At 44.2% G+C, this 21,802-nt stretch overlaps 1 protein-coding gene across 2 annotated transcripts in view; it reads left to right on the forward strand.

Annotated features, from left to right (window-relative positions):
• The first annotated feature begins 3,469 nt into the window (after positions 1 to 3,469).
• Positions 3,470 to 21,802, forward strand: part of Fbxo32 (F-box protein 32) — a 35,925-nt gene continuing 17,592 nt past the window's right edge. For both annotated transcript variants that reach the window (XR_007108876.1, XM_047554423.1), the window contains exons 1-4: positions 3,470 to 4,014; positions 9,897 to 10,009; positions 10,793 to 10,842; positions 11,953 to 12,045. Coding sequence is in view for 1 of the 2 variants with exons in the window: in XM_047554423.1 (XP_047410379.1) it covers positions 3,899 to 4,014; positions 9,897 to 10,009; positions 10,793 to 10,842; positions 11,953 to 12,045 (372 nt within the window). In the remaining variant the exon portion in view is untranslated. The remainder of the gene's footprint in view (positions 4,015 to 9,896; positions 10,010 to 10,792; positions 10,843 to 11,952; positions 12,046 to 21,802) is intronic.

A 21,802-nucleotide genomic window follows, 5' to 3' on the forward strand; every position in this document is an offset into this window, starting at 1 on the left:
TCTGAGTGCTTGTTTGAGTTCCACTGCATATTTGCTCAGTGATCTCAGTCAGGCTGTGACTCAACTTTTCTGGGGCTGCTTCCTCATCTATAAAATGGAAACGACAACTACTAACTCACAGATTGGTGATGAGTGTTAAAGATTTGTGTTCACAAAGTACTCAGCACAGGGTCATCAACATGGCCAGCATCTGCCACCAGGGCAAAAGCACATTAAAATTTCTACAATGCCACCTCTTGACCACCTTCTCTATATGCCTCACCAACTGTTAAGTCACCAGCGTTAGAGAATGTATAGGATTGGGAGTTGGGGGTGCAGTTCTTTTTCTTCACCACCCTGCTATGCCCCAGAAATAATAAGACGTCAATAGGTGAAGTCTTGGGAATAACAGCCCTCCAGATCTGGCAAAAATATTTGGTGAATAATTGATTGCCTGCCATGTACCATATGCCCCGTTAGGAATGGAGGTAACTAAACTGCTAGGATTTGACCCCACCATCAGTCCCACAGAGGAGAAGCACAAGTGAAAAATCAAATACCCATCATGCAATCTGGGCAACTTTTTCAGGGAACTGGGCAGGACTAGCTAAGTGTCCATGCAAGGGCATACACAGTCATGGAGTTCACATTGTGTGCTTTGTTCACATCATCAGACCATGCCACTCTGTTCCTTGTGAAATCCTCTGAGTATCCATCCACCTCTCTCTTCAGCCTGAAGCTATACCACTGATACTTTGACTTTAGTGATTCTCAAATGCTCAACTGCAATACAGCTTTTAATCAGAGTCTTGGCAAAGTCGAGCCAACGTCTGATGTGAAAGTAACTGAGTTTGACCCTGACACAGCCCAGCACATTCTTTATGTTGAGTGGCTCAGCATTAGAAGACTTTCTAGTTGACACCCTGTGTTTTAAAAGTACCAAGTTAGATTTCTGATAGTAGAGGAAATCTAAGGCAGTGAATCATATTTCAGAAGAAGCCTGAGTTAAGATATGATAGCCACTATTTTTTAAGTAGGAGAAAGCTGAAGAACTCTCAACAAACACTGAGTCTTCCTGAGATTAGCTCTTAGTCAAAAAGAAAAGGGAAAAATTTGTGACTTCCTACTCATGCTTGAATTTTACATGTTTAACAAAAACTTTCAACTTTCAGCCATTCAACCCTTTGTAGCAGTCAGCTACTGACACAATAATGCTGTATAACAAAAGATCACAAAAATATCTATGGCACCCAACAAGAAACATTTCTTTTTTGTTAATACATCTGTGGGGTAACTGGAGTATCTGCTCCATATGTTAGATCCCAGGACACATGATGTCACTCAAGCAACTCAAAGAATGGTGGCTAGCAAGGGTATGCTCTTTTCACTGAACTGGTACAAACACAAGAGGTCAAGCCCAGTTGGGCAAGTACACACACCATATCCTCTGCTCACATCACATCCACTAGCATCCGACTGGCCAAAGCAAGTCCCATGGCCAAGCTCAATGTCAAGAAGCGGAAATATACACATCACCCACTACGAGGCCACGGCAAGGGTGTGGAGCGTAACAGTACTACAAAGGAGGGAAGAATGGGTACTACTAATCCAATCTACCACACTTCCTAAACAATCCTGAAGGATAGGCATTATTGGCACCATTTGTTCTTGACAGTTGAGTAAACGAAGTCCTAGGAGTTTATTATTCATCCAAGGTAGAACTAGCAGTATGCTGTTGCTTTAGCAAAATTCAAATTTGAATCTTTAACATTCTGGTCCTCTGTGATTGGTTTCTACAAGAATATAACTTAGCCACTAGTAACTAGCATGCATCTTTAATAATCACATCCTTCAATTATTCTTTCTTGCAAATAATCTCTTCTCCCTGATAAAGACCAAACCCAGCACTGTCTCATCTCTTAGCATGTTTACCAGTTGTTTGGGACCTTCTGCAGTGTTTTTACAAGCTATTTTTACTATTACTACCCTAATAAATTATTTATGGTGGGAAACCTAAATCAGAAAACCCTGACTACTTGGAAACAGACTTTATTAAAAACATCTCCTTCCCCCTCCAGCACCAGCCCCACAGGGCTCCGTCAGTTCCTCTGCTTACTCTGTCTTCAAGACTGCACTGGACAGTGGAAGAGAAGCTCCTTATGGCTGCAGAAACAGGACTAAGAATTAAGTCTGAAGCTATTCTGAAGCATGCTACTGCCCTGTGCATTCAATCACCAAATGAATCCAGCTGTACAGCCAACTAGAGGTGATAAAGGGCCAGAAGCCACCACCCATTTATTCACACAGAAGAAATGGTTATTGAAGATCAACTTTGCACCTGGCAGGGTGCTGGGCTGGACTGTTGCCAGAATAGGAGGACCAGCTCTCATGGAGTTTACATTCTGCAAAGAGGGGCAGCTTGTTACCGAAAACAACAAGTAAAAGCAAACAGCCATAGTTTCAGAATGTATTAAGTGTTGAGAGGAAACTAGTTTTGTGGCTTGGGCGGGTTACCTGTTTAACCATCTCCCAGGGCCCTCAGTCCCTTCATCTGAAGATGGGGATAAAAGACCCCTCGCCGGGTTAGGAGGGTTAGATGAATAAACTACACTAAGGGAGAGCTTCCGCACCCGTGCTGGGCACCGCCATGCACCGCAGTCCGCGGGTGGGCATTCCCGGGCCCCTCTCTCTTTGCTCTCTCCAAAATGAAAACAAAACGAGACCTGGTATTCCCCCGAGAGGATTCAATGGCTGAGAGGCGGAGAGAATGACGAACCGCGGAAAGGGGAGGAGAGGGCAGTGGTTCCTCGGAACAGAAGCCCAGTCCTTGCGACCTAGCCCCGGGCTGGGACAGTGAGCCAGGCTAGGAGGCCCCGACCCTGCTCTCCAGCTGCTCGGGGCCGAGCCAGGAGTCCAGGAGGCCGGCGCTGCTCGGTTAGGGTCCTCGGGGTGAGATAGGGTTCCATTCCCGCGCTCCACTCCCATCCCCGGGACACCAGGTGCCTCCTGGGCCTCCTGCTTCCCCCTTCCTTTGCCATCCGGGGAATCAGGCCTGACAGCCGACTTGTTAATGACAGCTTGGGGGTGGGGAGGGGTGGAGTTTGTACCCTCCTCCCGACTCTCCGACCCCCGGAGCCTTAGAGGGGGATTCTAGCAATGAGAGAGGACAAGAGGCTTCTGCCCCTGCTCTGCCCCCGGCGCGCTGAGCCAGGCCCCCGAGAACTGATCTGCCTGAAGAGCTCGATCTTGATGCTCTGAGCGGGAGGGGACCGCTCGTCCTCCCCACCTACTCTGCAGTGACCTAGGCGCCGCGCCCGCCTCCTCCCGCCCTTCGCCAGCCGGGGAGCAGCAGGAGGACTGGAGCGGCTTCCAGAGCGCCAGGCCTCGCTTGGGCTGCGGCAGCTGCGCCCTGGGGGCGGGGAGGGGGCGCGGAGGTGCCAGGGGACTGAGAGGTGGTGGAAGATCTGGCCTGGCAAGGCGGCCTCAAGTTTCCACGGGCGCGCGGTTGTGCAACGGCAAGTGGAGCGAGAGCCGCGGGCGCCTCAGAAAACAAGCCGAGCCCATAAACAAAGCCACGTGGCCTCGGGGCCGGGGGGGGCCGGGCTAAGAGCAGGCGCTCTTCCGGCAACAAAGAGCCGGGGCCAGCGGCCCAGGATAAATACTGTGGCCCGGACAGCCGCGCAGCACTCCCGGAGCCTGACGCGCAGCGCGACCCTCCCCAGAACAGAGCCCTCTGAGAGCGCAGGGTACCGGCTCCGCACCCCCAAAACCCTCAACCCTCCTCGCCGGTGCCCTGCACTTCCCCGCATCGCGGGCCCCGCACCCGGAGCATCGGCCAGGGCGGCTGGTCTCCAACGCCGCCAGGCCGATCCAGTCTATCAGTTCGTCCAGTCCGTGAGTGGCGTCGGCTCTCGGTGCCATGCCATTCCTTGGGCAAGACTGGCGATCCCCGGGGCAGAGCTGGGTGAAGACAGCCGACGGCTGGAAGCGTTTCCTGGATGAGAAGAGTGGCAGTTTCGTGAGCGACCTCAGCAGGTGAGGGGCCCCCCCCCCGCACCTTCCAGCCAGGCAAACCTGACCTGGGCTGACCTAGGGGCTCAGGGCAGATGAATGAGGATAGACAGGGCTGGGACAAGATGAAGAGGTGGGCCCTGTCCGAGGGTGTGGGGGTGAGTTGCCCGGACTTCTGCAGAAGTCGCCAAAGCACTGGAGACCCGGAATTTGGGTTCCCTTACTGCTGAATTCAGCGTCTCCAAGTGGACATGTCTCCTTACAGAACCCCGGATCCCTCTAGAACCTGACAATCGCGGATCGTGGCCCCAAATTTTCAAACTTAAGCACACAACACAGGCACCTTCTGCCTTTGGACACCGTGGTCCAAAGTCATTTGCGCTCAGGCAGGTGCGGGCGAGTGGGCTGTGCGCCCTTCACCGCCGGGGTGGCGGGACTCAAAGTGCCCAGTTGCGTTAGTCATAAGTCTGGTGACGAATGGACGTGGGTCCAGCCGTGAGCGCCTGCACGCTCTTCTCACGCACAGGCGACGGCGGAGGGAGCAAAGAGAATGAGTAATCTAGAGGGGCGGTCAGATGGTCCCCGGGGCAGCAGCCTTGCGAGCTGGGCAGACTTGCCGGGTGATGGTAACGTCTAGAGGCTGCTCGGAGGCGGACGATGGAACCCACAAACCCCCTGCTTCAGGGGCGGATGAAGCACTTGCACCTGTTTTCTTAGTGGCCCCTTTCATCAGTCCTGGTACAGTGAGCGCCCTCCCATTTCTAAGGATGCCTGCCAGCTGCAGAAAGACCATCGGGACTTGAGGTCACCCCGGAGCTCCGCCAGGCTGGTAGAAAAAATGAGGTCCTCTGAGCTCCATGCTCAGCTTCCTTAACACAAATACAGCTAATAAATTATGTGGTCCTGAATCAGTCAGTTCCAACTGGGACAGTTTGAGCATCTGAGAATAAGATTCTGGCTTCTCAGATTCTCAGAAGGATTCTGGGTTCCGAAAGGAGTCATGTCCACTTGGAGAGGCTGACCTTGACCAATAAGAGAAACCAACTGACTAGTGAAGAAGGCAGTAAAAGCCGGTGGGGGTGGGGAGGGGCTGCTGCAGCTGAGTCACCCTTGGGTGCCTTTTCCACTGGCTTTGGTTAAGGCTCTGGCCCCTGCACCCTTAAAATGACTTCAGTGGAGAGTTCTATAACTGGTCAGGCTCCCGGTGACTGAGATTTACCAGTGGTTGTTTGGATAAAGGCTTGGCAATAAATTGTAAAAACTATCAAGAAAATGTGGTTGTTTTGGCAGCTTGACCTCCAGAGCCTACCATTTGTTTGTGATTTGTAATGCATGAAATTCCCTTTGTCCATGAATGAAGAGAAGCAAATTATTTAATGCCGAGGTCTGTCAGTAGAGACAAGAGTATATTAACCTTCGTATTAGAGATACTTTGAGGCAGTCCCAGGGGAGTTGGAGAGCATGATAAAGAAATCTTATTCACAGAAAATCAGATAACTTGCTTACAGAAAAATTAAAAGCAACTGCTGTCACGGACTATGCCTAAATTATTCTCCCTCAACTAAGTGGATAGGGGATAGAATAGAAACTTCCTTCTCCCTTCTTGTCCCTAATGAATAATGATCTAATATTCTGGGACTCTCTGCATAAAAGTTGAGATTCTTTCTAGGAAGGTGCAGCAGGGGTCCAACCAGCTGTGTGTTGCTGTGGCTCACCCAAATACAATTATAGGATGGTGGCTGACTTTGTTCAGCAGGAAGTGTTTAAAAATGGGGAGTCTGCAATTCAGTCACTGCTCCATGAGATAAACTGGTGTACTGTCCTCTAGAAATAGTGACACCTCCCCTCTCCACAGTATGGAAGACCAGGAGCTGTTTTAAACTCACAGATGTTTAGACTAGGCTGGGATCAGGTAGCTTCCAGGCCCCTTTGTCCCTCTTAGGGAACTCTTCCCACTTTACACTTTCTGAGCAGGAGCTGTCACATTCAGCAGTCATGATTACTGATAGAAGTGATCAATATAGTGGCCACCTGTGGTCCTCTGATGAGTCAGAGGTTAGGAATCTTTGGGTTGTCTCCTAGCAAAGCAGCTGGCTGTTTGTTTGCAGGATTTTTTTTTTTTCCAGCAATTGTAAACAATCCCTTCCTTACTTAGCAGAAGGAGTCTGCCAACTTCTTAAAAGCAGTTGGCCTTCTGAGGTCTCAGTTGGTAATCTCAAATATCCCCACTGTTTTCCGTCTTGGTTTCTCTGTGATGTCAGCTTTGGGCCCAGTGCCTGCCTACACAGGTGAGGTTGAATGCTCTCCCCTGTTCTGAGAAAACAAAAGAAAGCCCTCAAAGAAGAGATAGGGGGACTGTAAACAGGACTACAGAGATATGGGATACCTCTCTAATTCCCTTACCCGTCTGTGAGCTGCCCCACAAGAGCAAGAAATGATGGGTTCATTGGATGGTTCCCAGCCTGGGGTTAGTATTCCGTGTTGACCACTGTTGTCTGCACAGCACTCCTGTTCTGGACTCTTGGCTGCTCTGTGGTGCAGGCCCCTGTCTTCCTCCAATAGCTGAATGTTACAAATCCCACTGCAGCCAGTTGCCTCCCAAGATCATGAGAGGATACAAAAAACTTAAAGCAGAGCCCCTTCTCAAATGGTGAAAACTGTGGAAGGTAGAAGAGGAATGGCAAGTGTTAAATTTGGTGCAGCAGGTTCAAATTTCAAGGCAAGAGCTGAGCATGAATTGAACTGAGCCAAGAATGCTTCAAGGAAGTGGGGTTGAAGGGACCACACTGCCCTCCTAACCACCACCACCACCAGGATGAGTAACCTCAGCTATATTTTCCAAGCCTGCACTACTGCAGCTGAAAATTCACTTGAATATTGCTTTACTGTGTAGCTAGGCTGGACCAGGAAGCAGGAAGTTTGTTTTGGTGCTCTGGATAAAAATAATAGTTAAGATTTTATGAGCGCTTACTATGTGCAAGGCACTATTCTAAGAGCTTCATACATGGGCTGTCTGTGGCACAGAGCAATCTGGTACTAGCTTTTGTGAGTTTGGCCATCTGGATATGTCTTACAGCAAATTAGCATCAAAATCTCACTGGCCTTAATCAAGGCTATGTAACTACTTTGGGGCAGGACATGGCTTTGCTATTTGGTTTTTATTGCAAATTAAATAAGAAATAGGGCTCTATTTTTTTTTTCCAATCCTTCCTTTATCTGCTGCCAAAATGGTCTTATTCATGGTCTTATTTCAAAATCTTTCCACCTTTTCTAAAGTTGTCTTAAAGTATCTTGGTATGTGTTTGATGATGGTGTGGGACTGTATGGGGAGGGACTTTTCTAGGCCTGGGTCTATAAAAATCAAGATTAGTAAGAACTGACTACAAAATAGCAACTTCCTGGCTATTATTAAATTCAGTAAAGAAAGCAATCTCCTTAGGATGGTTTTGTTTACTTAAAAAAAAAAAAAGACTGTGATTCCTAAATGGTGGTTTTGTGTGTGTTAAAAATTTCAGTTGTAATTTTCCATTGGCTTTGCATTTCCTTGAAATGGACATAATTGAATTCTCCAAATAGCCTTGAACTGAATATATTATTACTTAAAAGAAAACATATAAGCAGGCAATGTAAACAAATGCCATAGCCCTTCCTTCCAAGCCTACCTCTGGAATTCAAAACCTAATACCAAAGGAGAAGTCTAGGGTTTCCCTTTGGTTAAAACTTTTCTACATCCTACGGGGAGACAGCATCATCAATTATTCAAAATTCCTCTTAACTGGCTTTTGAAATGAGTCACTCGGGCTTAAAGCAGGCTCTTAGTGCTTCTGTGAGGATAGCAAAGGCTTGAATTCCCTTGAAGAATGTTTTCAATTAGAGAAGAATGAGAGGAAATATAAGTATTTACAATTTCTGAGGAATGGTCACAACCTGTGGCCCAAGTTCTGAGAGGTGTCTGCTGAACCTTAATTGTATGATGGAGACTACCATAGCTCAATTTTATGGTTCCCTATGTGTGGAATTTCTAATGCAGGTTTTTGTTGTTTGGAGGGGATATGTATGTGCATACACACACAAGGAGACTTTCTTTAAAAATGAGCCTTCCTGTGGTATTTTTGTACACAGAATGTTCTAGCTTGACTTTGGTACATCACAGACCACTCCATCCACCTTCTATCTTTTTCTCTTTTCCCAGCTTGGAGTAAAATTTCTTAAGTTATCCTCAGGGACTCAGAGTTCTGTTCTGTCTTTGTTCTGCCCCTTTCTTCCTGCTGACCTTGGAGCAGATAATCCACTGGCCAGTGATTTGTGCCCCGTCTAGTCAGGCAAGTGGACAAACACACACTCATGTGTTCCACAAAGCCTGGCGCAAAACATTCACCCTTGGCTTGCTTAAGAAAGTGCCTCTGACAGAGGACATTACCCTATCTGAAACCTAAAAATATCCTGTTTCCCTGAATGAAAAGGAGAAGGATAAGACATTAGGAAACTCAGTAAATGGTATTAAGTATGCTTTCGAGAAGGAAGATTAACAAGTGATTGATGATCTACCACATCTTGGGTCCAAAAAACCTATGCGTCCTATATTACTGGCGACGTTGCTGTGTAAGCATTTTAGTAAGATACTTATTATACTAATTGAAGTGGGACTTAAGAGACTGTCACAGCAAAAGGACACTGGAAACTATTTCAAACCCTCTCTTCTACCACTTACGCAAGGCATGGCATGGAGGAGGGCAGTGTGCCTTGTTTGACCCAACGGATGCAAGTCTAACAATGATATAAATCAAAGCATATTTTAAATTCAGCAGAGAAATTTGAAAAGCTAAAGGACTCTAACATATTGATGATGTCACAAAAAATACCCTAATTGATATTTTACAAGCGGTGATTATAAATCCTACCTAGCATGCCTCATGTGGGTTGAGGGAGTTGGGGAACCTGTCTTTTCAGTGTAGCTCAGTATCTCATCCTTTCTATGCAAACTATTCAGAGATTCACTTTGTTGTCACATAAGCACAGTGGCATAGAACTCATCACCCCTACCTCACCCCCAGCCTGCTGCAGGAAATGTGCACCTGGCCCCAAGTTGAACCTGCCCATCCTTTGGTGACCTGTGAATTGGACAGGTCTTTTCAGACCTTCTGAATTTATAAATGAAGACTTTACTTTGTTTTAATTGGAACCCAAGGTCTTTACCTTATAGTAGGATGCCTAGTGTTAGTCAAGGAAACTTATCAGCTAGCACACTAAACATCTGCTGGAAGTAGAATTCATAAGTCAGATTTTTGTAAATACAATCACGTCTTAAGATGTGATGGGGGTGTGTCTCAGTGGAAGAGCGCATGCCTCGCATGGACGGAACCTTCGGCTTGATCCTCAGCACTGTAAGAATAAAGACGGGGCCCTGCTTGTAAAAAGCAGCTTGGGTACGCTTTACGTGGTGGATTTCATGGTATATGAATTATATTTCAATGAAGCTGTTTTAAAAGAAGAAAAAGCAACTTGGAGGAGACACCTTTACAAAATGCAGGCACTGCCTAGTACAGTGATACCAGCGATGGCCCCTCCCCCACTGGTCGCTTTTGTTTAAAGTGACATTGTAGTACCCTGCACTGCCCTTAGAGAGGGAAGTGCTGTGGCTCAAATGACAATGGCAGGCCTTGTTAGGGAATTCAAAAGAATTAGAAGCCCCTGTCCCTGCCTTCCACACAGAGGTGACCGTATTAAATCCTAAAAAAAGAGAAGTCTGTGCCTGTATGGACTCCTTTTGAGTAACATTTTACTGTTTTCTCTTGTTGGAGAAGCATGTGTGATGGTGTGTTTTATGACCCTGTCAGTTATTTATGGAAACAACGCCTGTTAAAGTATAGCTGTTGCAGCTCATCCTCTTGGCTTGTCACCCATAGTTACTGCAACAAGGAGTCATACAACAAGGAGAATCTTTTCAACAGCCTCAACTATGATGTTGCCGCAAAGAAGAGAAAGAAGGACATACTGAATAGCAAAACCAAAACTCAATGTAAGCCATTTGTTTTGAACTTAAGAAGAAAGTTGTTTGAACAGTTATCATTGGTACTTGGGGGATAAAATTCCCATGTCAAACATCAGATGTGACAGAGGTTACTAAGGACTTTGAGCCCAGAAACCTGACTGTGCATTTTGCAAGCAAGATCAACATGTTCTTTATAGCCTTCTTTGTAAATTGTTTGCCATTTGGGGTGTTTTTTTCCCTGCGTGTCACTTATATTTGACATTGGTGATATAGTTATTACACAGTGATGGCGGTCAGCCTAATCAATTCCAGCATGTATTTTTATTTGGAACTGTGTTTTGAAGCTTTGAAAATAGATTTTTTTCTATTTCATTATATAATTAATATTTCTAGATGTTTTACTTATTAGCAGAGGATATAAAACTCTATTAATAAACATAAATTATAGATTATTTAGTTTATTCCATTTGAACTACATGGTTTCCCCCATGTTATCTGTTGTACTCTCATGACCATATATAAATTCTAGGTTTGACATTTAAAACAAACATTTTTTTAATTTAGGGCTTTGTATACTAAATCTGACTATTAAGATTTTAGATGCTTTAGAAAAAAGCAAATTATAACTCCAATATTTGGACACTGCAAAAACTCAGCATTTATATCCTCTTAGATTGTCACTAGAGTTGTCTTCTATTTTTTTTTGAAACTTTTTAAACTTTGGAATATGTAAAAAAAAAGAGTCAGTTTATAATCTTGGGCACATTACAAATTTTAAACAAGTTTTGTTTTTGTTTTTTGTTTCTTTAGATTTCCACCAAGAAAAATGGATCTATGTTCACAAAGGAAGTACAAAAGAGGTGAGCACCCACTGTTTATTAAACCCTCATGCCTAGCCTTACACCTCCCTGAAGGGGCAGAGAGAATCAGGCATTCTTCCAATCCTGCTATCCTCATTGTGTGCGGTGAGGGCCAGTAGCCTACAGCCTAGCCAACCATCAGAGTGTAGGACTATAGAGGGATAGAGAAGTAAAAGCCACTAAGTGGGCTCCCCAGTCGTCCAGTGAGATAATGCTCGTAAAAGTGTGTTGTTAGGATCAATGTATCCATCTCTCAACTGTAATATGATGAAACTCTGGATTTTGCCTGAGGATGGCACCTCCCTGTACTCTAAGATCTCTTCAGATATGGCTAAGGGTTAGTCCTTCAAGAGCTAATCCCTAAATCTAGTAGAAGTTTCCAGAGCCTGCTCAGCATGATATCAGACATTGCACTCTGTTTGTATGGCACTTGACAAACCATTTTGTACCAGTTCTCTCTTCACAGACATTTGCTCAATTAACAAGGCAGGACACAAGGCAGAATAGCAGGAGACAGGATTTCTATCACTGTCGTGGATCTTGGAGGACATCTAGTTCCCTTAGTGATTTGAGGTCCAGAGAGGGTCAGTCATAGAATGGAGACCACCCAGATACTTGGAGCAGAGCTAGGACTGTGAGCCAGAGGTCTCTACTCCCAATGCCTGTGCATTCATGAGCACAAGATCAAAACTTCTTTGGCTTCCTCTCGAAGCCTTTTTTTAAAGGCGCTGTTAGTTTGAGCAGTGTGGTGCCACAGTTGACACAGGTGCATCTAGTCCTCCGGGGAATGATGCGTCATGGTCACCAGCCATTGTCATCTCCCCATCATATATCCAGCTTCCAGAAATATTTTCCCAGACTCATGTGCAGAAAGAAGAACCCAAATGGTGTAAGTCATGAAAAGGGATGTTTCTCATGTTAGTCCCCAACAAGAGCAGTTACCAGACACATCACCCTTCTTGGTGGCTCTGGGGGAATCATAGTGCAGGAAATACTAATGCCCAGATTTCCTAAGACAGACGTCAAGCTTGTTCAATAGGGTCAGCTGGATTGTTCCAGAGAACAACCTCTGTGTGGCAGGAATAATTTCTGTGTTTGTTTCACATTCAGCGCCACGGGTACTGCACTTTGGGGGAAGCTTTCAACAGACTGGACTTCTCAACTGCCATTCTGGATTCCAGAAGATTCAACTACGTAGTGCGGGTAAGTTTCAAGAGCTTATCCATACTCTCGTGTTGAATTGTCAGTTTGGGTTTCAAGGTCTTCAAGGTCTTCAAGGTCTTGGATGAGAATGTCCCTGAGATTAGCCGTGACATGCAGGGACTGCCATAGTCCCTTAGTAAGTCAGTCTGTTCATGAACCAGTCACCTCAACTGAAAATTCACTCCACCCACTTCTGAGCCCACCCAGTAGACAAATGGGGACGTGTTGAAGGCAGCAACATGAGCAAGAGACAACATAGTAGGAACCAAGCCCTGACTGACTTTGACTTGTTTTAGAATGTTCTGCATCTGATTGCCCCCTTCTTATCCTTCTTCAGCTGACTCTGAGTGACCCCAAGGAATTCTTAGTTCAGGCCACTAAACTGGATAGGTTCAGGGTGACCTTCCATGACTGCCTTCCACCTCCACGCCCATGTGACAACAACCCTCAGTCCCCTGTCTACCTAAAGCCTGAAACTGCCTGTTGGCATCTATTGCTTTCCATTTTAAACCTTATTTTGGAAAAAAAATTAGTGAACTTTCACAATTAATTAGTGAATATTAATGGAAATAAAGCAAAATAAGCTTAACCAGGACTTCCAAGCCATCGATTCTTTCCTTTTGGGTGACTTGTTGTTCTTCCCCCCTGAAGGTCCCTTGCCCGCTTTAGTTGGTAGGTCACCAGGGGAGGTAGCAGCTGTTTGGGTTTTGGGCTCTGAAGTAGGAGGGAAATTTCCCCCTGTGGGTGTTGCTTGGTTTGGGTTTTATTTTCTTTTTCTGGGTTGTTGGACTTCTCAGTGCTGTGTCACAGAGTCAGATGATTACCAAAGCTCAGCCAGGGTGATGACATTTGAGCCTCTTGAGGCATGATCATTCACCTGTCATCTGGGCAGATACAAGTTTGGCCATGCAAACTGACCTGCAGGATAGAAGCGCTGAGCCGAGCCCCTGAGGCCTGTGCAGATCAGTACACTCCCAGCTAAGCCCTGTTTCCAATCCATGAAAATAAGAACCTTTCTTGGGTGAGATGTTTGTGTCATTCAGCATGACTCTGCCAGTTTAAGGAGGTCACCTAGTCCTCCTAGGGCCTGCAAACTAGTCCAGGCTGGTTGGAAACAGGCCCAGGGAGATCTTGAAACTTCTGTGGCTAAGAATACGAATAGTTTCCATCTTCTGTGTTAGAGGAAGACACCTAGATCTGATGTCTTGCTACAAACTGATCATTAAAACAGTCCCTTTTTAGCTGGTTTTCCTTCCTACCTATATTTTGTTTCATAATAATAAAATAAAGCAAAGGAACAAGGACCATAATGGTGGACATGTAATTTCAGACAACTGTGTGTGTAGCACTCTTACTTTTTATCCTTACAGAAACCCTGTGAAGCACGGGTGCTTCTGCAATCTCCATTTCAACAAATGGCAGGCTGGCAAAGTAAATGACTTGTCCAAGGTCACAAAGCTACAGAAGGGACAAAATCAGGATTTGAAACCTGGGTAGTTTTAGGGTTCATACCTCTTAAGTGCTCTGATAAGTTCCACGTAAGCCAGAGATGTAAAGTAAAATGTCCGGAAGTCAGGTCCCAGCTCCTCTGATTTCCAGTTGTTTCAGTCTCACGAAGACTCGTTCTTCTCCACTGTAAGAGGGACTGGCACCAACCTTATAGAGTTGCTGTGGGAACACGTGAACATACCCTGCAGACTAGAATCCACCAAAGTCAGCTCCTAATATATAATATTGATTATGATTGATTCCCCATAAAATGCCTTTTCAATTTAGTTGATAAAAAATGTATTTCTCATTTAAAAAATTAGTAATCGGGTAACCTAGCACTTGATTAAAATAGCACTCAGAACTTGTGTCTGATAGTCTAGTTGTAAGATACATCATGAGCACGTGCCTTTAAATCTTAAAGACAGAAATTACTGAATGCTTTCGAAGTTAATAGGTTCAGAAATAGTGGAAAAATATTTCTGTTTTGGAAAGAACAATCTTTTTTCCCCTTCACTTTTAGAGACCTCTGTAATTTGAGAAATAATATGTTATTTTTATAGAGAACTTGAAACATTTTAATGATAGGCACTATGTTTTGAGGTTTTTCTTCTTAGGAACTCAATATACTTCTCATATATTCTTCTTATCCTTAAACCAACTCTGCAGAGTTGCTTGCCAGCATATTATCCCTGTCTTACTACTTGGACCTAGTGGTGGTTTCATGCCACAGTGATTATTTGGTTCCATTAAAGAGCTAAACCAATTTTCAGGGCCACTTGGGGGAGAAAAAGTTTAAAGTTCTTAAAGCCAAAGCACATCTTTAAACTTTCCTGTATTCAGCCAGGGTTGGTGACACATGCTTATAATCCTAGCTTCTTGAGAAACTGAACCAGGAGGATCTCAAGTTCAAGGCCAGCCCAGCAACTTAGTGAGACCCTGCCTCAAAAATTTTTTAAAAAGGCTGGGACTGTAGCTCAGTGTGGAGTGCTTGCCTGCCATGTTCAAGGTCCCAGGTTCAATCCCCAGAACCACACATAGAGTTTTGTTTTGTTTTATGTTCATGCTGGCTGTCCTCTTTCCAAAAAAGAGACACACAGAGGTAATAAAAGAGATGGCCAACACTGCTACCTCCAAATGTTAACATTTTTATCAGTATGAAAATTTCATGGAATTTTGGGGATCTAAAAAAATTTTATTATAAATTTTAAATATTTTTATATGACATCTGCTTGTCATTTTAATTAGCTTCAAACTATGCACCTTGTCCCTGCTCCCTCTCCTACAATTTCAAATACAATTTGAGCTATGTCTTTTAAAGATGATTGAAAATATTTAGAGGCAGCAACTTACCTATTGTGGAAGACCATTTACAAAAGTAGCTTACCTCCTACCTCAAGATCAGAGGCTTCTGGTGGCTGAGATAGTCATGGGGTTGAAAGTTGGTAACCAAGAGAAAGTAGGTGCTAACTAAACAGGGTACAGAGAGGTCAGAGAATGAATTTCAGCCCTGACTGAACATTAGAGTCGCCTACGAGGCTTGATGCACTTCAGAGACCCACCTCTAGAGCTTCAGACTTAATTAGTTGAATACAGTACTCAGATGTTGACACCTTTACAATATTTGTCATGTGATCCCAGTAAGTTTTCAATTTTGCAAACCAGCTCAGAAATGACTTTGGAGGCCAAATGTTACATTTTGCTTAATGAATTTTTAAACAACATACCCTGAAGAATTAAATTCTGGATGTGACTTTGAGGTGTATACTGTGGTCCATTAGGAATGAATGCACTAATGGGCGGGAATAGCCCCTCCAACATCCCACCTTGAAGTTCAAAGCTTATTAGTTGGTATATCTTCTGCAAATCACTTTACCTCTCTAATCTAGAGTAATCATATCTATATTGAAGCATTTTTGTGAGAATGAAAAATGCAGTAGGAAAATAAAGGGAATGGATATGAAAATGTTATGTTAAGTTTCTAAATGCATCATAATTTATTTTTCAGGAAAGAGATAGGATTTAAGCATGTGCAATCTTTCCTGGGCAATCAATCCAATAAGTCCCGAGTTTTCAGTTCTGTGAACATAATTATTTCAAAGATAACTTAAGTTGTATTATTACTCAATTTAAGTTTTTATAGGTGTTCCACAGCTGGGCTGATGGGACAAGGAAGTTTCAAATTGCAGACCAGATACATTTTGGGTGTGGAGGGCATTTGCCTATTTGCAGTAAGAAATCTAAGGTGCTTAGAATGGGTGTACATTTTTTTAAAATCCCTATGTTCTCTCTAGTGAGGATCAATGACAGAAAACGCCAACCCTACCCGTGTTCCCCAGTGAGTCACTTGAGAAAACTACATTATTGGGATAAGATAGACTTAAGATAAAAACCGAATGGTACCAATAAAAAGTATGGCTATCAAAGGGCAGGGTGCTAACAGCTGAGTAACTGTGATTGCTGAGTACAGCTGGAACTTGAACTCAGACTTACATTACTCCAAAATCTGTGCTTTTGTCACTTGGCCCTGCCACTAGCTAGTGGAGGGAAATAGAAAGATAAAATAGATACAACCCTGCATTAAGGTCTACTGCAAGAATCAGCAAATTGTTGACCCTTAGGCTGATACCACCTACTAGCTATGTTTGCGTGGACCACAAGCTAAGAATGATTTGTATATTTTTTGAATATCTTAAAGATTAAAATTATAACATTTCATAACAAAAATTATATACGATTCAGATTTCAGTGTTCATATTTTATTGGAACACAGCTATGCTCATTCATTTCATATTGTCAATACTCTTTCTGTGCTAAATGCAGAGTTGGGTTCAGAGTTGAGCAACAGAGTTATTATGGCCTGCAAGTCGAAAATATTCATGATCTGGCCTTTACCGAAAAAGTTGTTGATCACTGCTATACCATCTAATTGGTTATTTGAGGAATATGCACTGAAGGAAGCTACCTGAGCCATCAACATAAGAGAGTTTGAAAGTACCAAGATGTAGCACAGCCAGATGGCCCATGAACTTCCAGAAAGTGGGATCGTATGGGCAGGATATCTGAGAAAGTCTTCAGGGAGAAGGTGGGATTCGAACTGGTCTTGAGTAGGGATAGACTGAGAAGGCAGGTAGGACTCAGATCTGTTCAGAGACCAGTGAGCAGAACATTCAATCTGAACAAAAGTAGCAGTGTACTTTACAATTCAGGATCAGTTAAGGGTGTGGCCACATGCTGGTTGAGCATGATCCTGGACGTGATGGGAAGGATGATCACAGCACTTCTCTCAGAGCTGTGACTGACACTAAATGAGATAAAGAGGTCACAGTGCATGTGTGATAAGAAGGCCACAAGCTCTAATGATGACTAGTCATTTAAATCTGACTAGGCAGGAGATTGCACAGATTTGCGAAGAGGTTTTGAAGGTGAAGCTATTTGGTGCAACATTATCTGGTAAGCAGGAGGGAGCCACAGGGTGGGAAATAAACAAGGAACAGAGCACCTTGAAAAAGCAGTGTTTCAGAAAGTCATGATTTTGAATGGCTTCTCATATTTCCAGATGCTATCAATTATCAAATTATAAGTCTTTGCGGTTTGCTAATCACATCCCTGTACTTCAACTTTGTTGATGGAAATGGTCAGGCTGCACAGTAGGCAACTGTTGTTGCCCACTTTAGAGATGAGGTAGCAGAGGCGTGGAACTGAGGGATTCCCACAAGGTCACCTAACCAGAAAAGGATGCACAGGCAAAACAGGGCCTGAATTTTGTCCTGACTCCTGGTCTCTGTCCCCTCCACCACATTGCTTAGATGGAGAAATGCAGAATGGAGCCTGCCCTCTTACTATAATAGCTAAAATATTTGCACACACTGTTTCACAGGAGAGGTCATGCCATGATAACCTTGATCACCACTCCCAGCTCTCTCTATGGGATGAGAATGAGGCCAACTATATGGTAACTGTAGCTGTCATTATCAGCCCCAGAAGGGCTAAACTTGAGTACCAATTTCCCCAACTGGAGTAAACTAACCCATATGTGTTACTGGATCAGAAAGGACAAATAAAATTTGCAACCCACCCCCATCTTTCTCTCTGTCCCTCTGCAGCAAAGAACATCACAATCTAAACCAATGCACATTCTTATTTTTTTTCCACGTTACCACCCTAAGTCTATTTGAATATTTCCAGAAAATTTCTACATTCCTACCACCCCTGAAATGCATTTTCCAAAAACATGTTTTAGTTTAAGTTGACTGGCGGTTTGGCAAACAAAAGGTTGAATATGGCCTGATGACTCAAATTTAAACCCAATGCCTTAAATTAAGGGCATGCTGTTGCCAAGCCCCAGCGGGTCATGAAGAGCATGAGCAGCCTGGCCCTGCACACGGGTTCCTCTGCTCCAATGACCTTGGGGATTAATTTGGTGCTGCACACACTTGGTGGCCTTCCTGTGATGGAGGGTGGCCCTTGCCACCAGGGCCCCAAAACTGGTGGTATCTGGAATAAAAAGAAGGTGACCAGCTGCCGCACAGCAACAAAGTCAGTAGAGAAGGGCTGTGACTTCATGTGAAAGGGATTCTCAGAAATGATAATGAGTTATGATGTCTTTATATTTTTCTATCTGATTTTCTTTTGGAGATCACTGGATCAAAAGCATGCCATTTTGTATAATGCTTTTCTTGAGGACTCAAAATCTAAACATACAGCACCACAGGCTCAGAAACATATTTTATGTTGAAATTGACTTAGGTCTCTAAGCTGAGTTGGTGCTTATTATACAAAGGAATAAGCCAAATTGGACAGGTAAGCTGAGTTTTTAAGTGTCAGTTGAGCAGACTTTTGCCATCCAAGGAGGTATGTTCCTGAGGGTATTTGACACTGTGATCGGAACACCTAGGATCTGAAGGTCTCTTGATTCCACTAAAGGAGATCTCCAGTGTCCAGGAGCAAAGAATTCACATTATCCTCCTGCCAGGTGCCCACATGTGGCAAAGTGCTTCAAGAGAATGCCTTTGAATCCGGGAACAGGTACTTCTGTTTTGAGGCCACACACTCCCAGTACCTTAGCCACTTGAGAATCACGTGGGATCTGACCCCTGCTTGTCAGGTGCTTCCAGCCTACTTTGGGTAACAAGGCACAACATTTAATCAACGAGTTGAGTTTGGTACTGTCGAGGAGCATTGGAGGTGGCTTCTTGGGGGAGGTAGAATCTGAGCGTCTGTTTCTTTGAAGGATGGCCAGGATCTGGCAGATGGAGAGGCAGTTGGAAGACTTTGTAGGGACCAATGAGCAGAAACCTGGAGATGGGAAAGAATGGAAGTGAAGGAGAGTGATTAAGCATGAGGGCCGAGGACAATGTGACCTTTCGCCTCAAAAAATCATGGGGAAGAGGTAGGGAGATCAGTTGCAAGATCACTAAAATAATCCTTGCTGCTCAGAACAGGGCACCAATGTAACATCAAAATTAACTGGGATAGATGAAAGATGGAGAGGCAAGTTCCTCTCAGCTGAGGATACAATTAATTCATGTAAACTCGGCCCTCACTATTTTAACTCCCTCAGTTAGAGAGCTGTTTCACTTGCAAATAATATTTACCCAATCTTGACATGCCTGAAGATTATTAATGCTGCTGAAATTTTTCCTCTTCCAACCTGTCAGTGTTCAAGCTCAAAGTCAGGACAAAACTTTCCAGGCTCGTACTCTGTGTTATCCATTGAGTAAATAAGGGCCTTGGAAGTACACAGCACTGAGTGCAGGCAGAGGCACTGCCTAATATAACCAAGAGTTTATTGCAAACGACATCACCTTCTGGTGGGCCCCCAGCTTGGGTACTGAGCACAAGACATGGCTAGGGCTTCTTGAGTGAGGCTGGGACTCTTTCCTGACTTTGATAACAATGGCAGACTTTCCAGTGGAGCTTCAGAGCATGAAGACGGAGGAGTTGGTGCATAACTTACGTTCTTAACAATGTCCCATGAGACAGAATATGCTTGGGCAACAGCCTCATGGTTAACTTCCATGTGGTTTTGACCTTTTAAACTAACAGGCAAGGGAAGCTGCTATTTTTGTTACTTCTGAAGGCCCAGTTGTTTAGTGTCCCTCTAAATCTCGGGCTTCTAGCCCATCTGGTAAGTAATTTACTCTTAGACCCCAGTATGGCTCCTGAAATGTCAGTCTGACCCCAGACCCTGCATGAACACCAACCAACAGTGAGACAATCTACGCCAGACCCTGCTTGTGTCGTTTAGCTACGGTGAACCACCTCATCCAAAACAGGAAGCAATTTGGGTAAATTGTTTCCCAGGTCTCTTCCAGCTATAACACTTTCTGAATTAAGGACAATGTGTAAAAAACAATATTTGTTGAGCCCCTGGCAGGTGAAGGCAGATCAGGTGGAGTGTAAACAGGACACCCCTGCAGTCTTGGGACAGATCTGATTAGATGATTAGCAGGTGAGTACAGATCATTGGCACTCAGCACATGGGGGACAGTGATGCCCAGGAAGGTAAAAATGGAGAGGCTTTTATATAGGATTGCAGGGGCGTCTCTCTGACCTCCAGACAGGGGACACTTGAACTGAGACCTGAGGGATGGGATGGAGCCCAGCATGTGAAGGTGCAGCAGAGGCAGAGGCTGGGAGAGGGAGAATTTTGCCAGTATGGTAAGGCACTTGGATGTTTCTAAGTGTGAAGGGAAGCCATTTGAGGAGTTTTGTTTTTTTCAGTTATAGATGGACACAATACCTTTATTTTATTTATTTTTCTGTGATGCTAAGAATCAAACCCAGTTCCTCACACATGCAAGGTAAGCACTCTACCACTGACCTACAACCCCAGCCCTATTTGAGGACTTTAAGCAGGGACTTTAAATATATGCACTGATATATTTTTTAAAATATGAATACTATGTTAGGATGCACTGAAGGGAAGAAAAGGAGCTTGCTTTTATGTGAGCAAAGTAGGAGGGAACTCTCTCCTGCCCGTGCATCTTCCACATGTCACTTCAATTGTGGTTGGTGTGCACTCTGAGATTTGCTCTTCAGCACTGCTTGCAACTAGATTTTTTTCCAACTCATCGTCTTCAAACTAGCAAGAGCTGAAGCTGAAGAGCAGGATGTGGTTTGGGCAAGCGGTGACCACCAACCCTTCCTCTAGTAGCACAGCCCCATTCCTGTTACTGCTCAACCAGTCCCTACAGAGCAAGCCAGGTCCCCACAGTGGCCACACCACAATGACACCCTGGAATTCAGGAGGAGCCCAGAGCCCTCCTCCCTCTTCCCTCTCCCCCTCCCACCTCTCCTTAAATACAGCCACAAATTACTGGCACCTGGGCTAAAATTTGCCCAGCAGAAAACAAACAGCTACTTCCAAACAAGCCATTTTCCTCTGCTCTCTTTTTCTCTTGCAACCAAGGACAAAGAATTCAGTTGGCTCAGTCATCTTGGTAAACAAATTGCTAGATACGAGCCTACTGCCCTGGGCACACAGCTCTCCTAACACAGAAATCAAATTAACAAATTCTGTCCGCTTTGCTACTACTCCCAAACAACACTGCTGCTGGTTCTGGGCCTGTGTAGAAAGTAAATTAATGTTTGACCCAAAGCAATTGCCTCGTCCTAAATGTGCTGTTAACAAACACTCTGCAGATTATTTCTCTCTTAACATGAAAAGCTGATCATCAGTCACAGAATAATACTGATATAAATGTTCAAGTTCTATGTCCCCAGGACATAACAATACATAATGTTGCTATTATTTTTAGAGTAAAATTTGGCCCCGCATTTGCTTTTGCTGGTATGTCTTTAGTGAGTTAAAAATGACAGAAAGGAACATTTAAATTTGAAAGCATTTAGTTGACAACACAACTAACATACAGGGTCTTTAAGGGGGCTATTCTTTGTCCTATTAATTCACTATTTTCTGCATGGCAATAATTTTATCTAGCAATATTTTCGGTATTGTGATAAAAGCCAATGATAATAATCTATGCGGTATATGAAGCACAGTTGGGAGTGCTTTATAAACGTGTTTAATCTTCACAGTAATCTGAAGTAGATGCTAATATTATGCATATTTTACAGATGGGAAAACTGAGGCAAGCAGTTTGACCCTAGAACCCTGACTCTTAAATGCTATGCTCTATACCAGAAGTTGGCAAACTATGACCCAGGCATCTGGCCCTCTGGTTTTGTATACAACAATTTATTAGAACACTCCCATGCACATTCATTTACATACTGTCCAACACTTCTTTTGCACTATAACCAT

This window comes from Sciurus carolinensis, chromosome 1 (assembly GCF_902686445.1).
Source record: "Sciurus carolinensis chromosome 1, mSciCar1.2, whole genome shotgun sequence".
Classification (NCBI taxonomy): domain Eukaryota; kingdom Metazoa; phylum Chordata; class Mammalia; order Rodentia; family Sciuridae; genus Sciurus; species Sciurus carolinensis.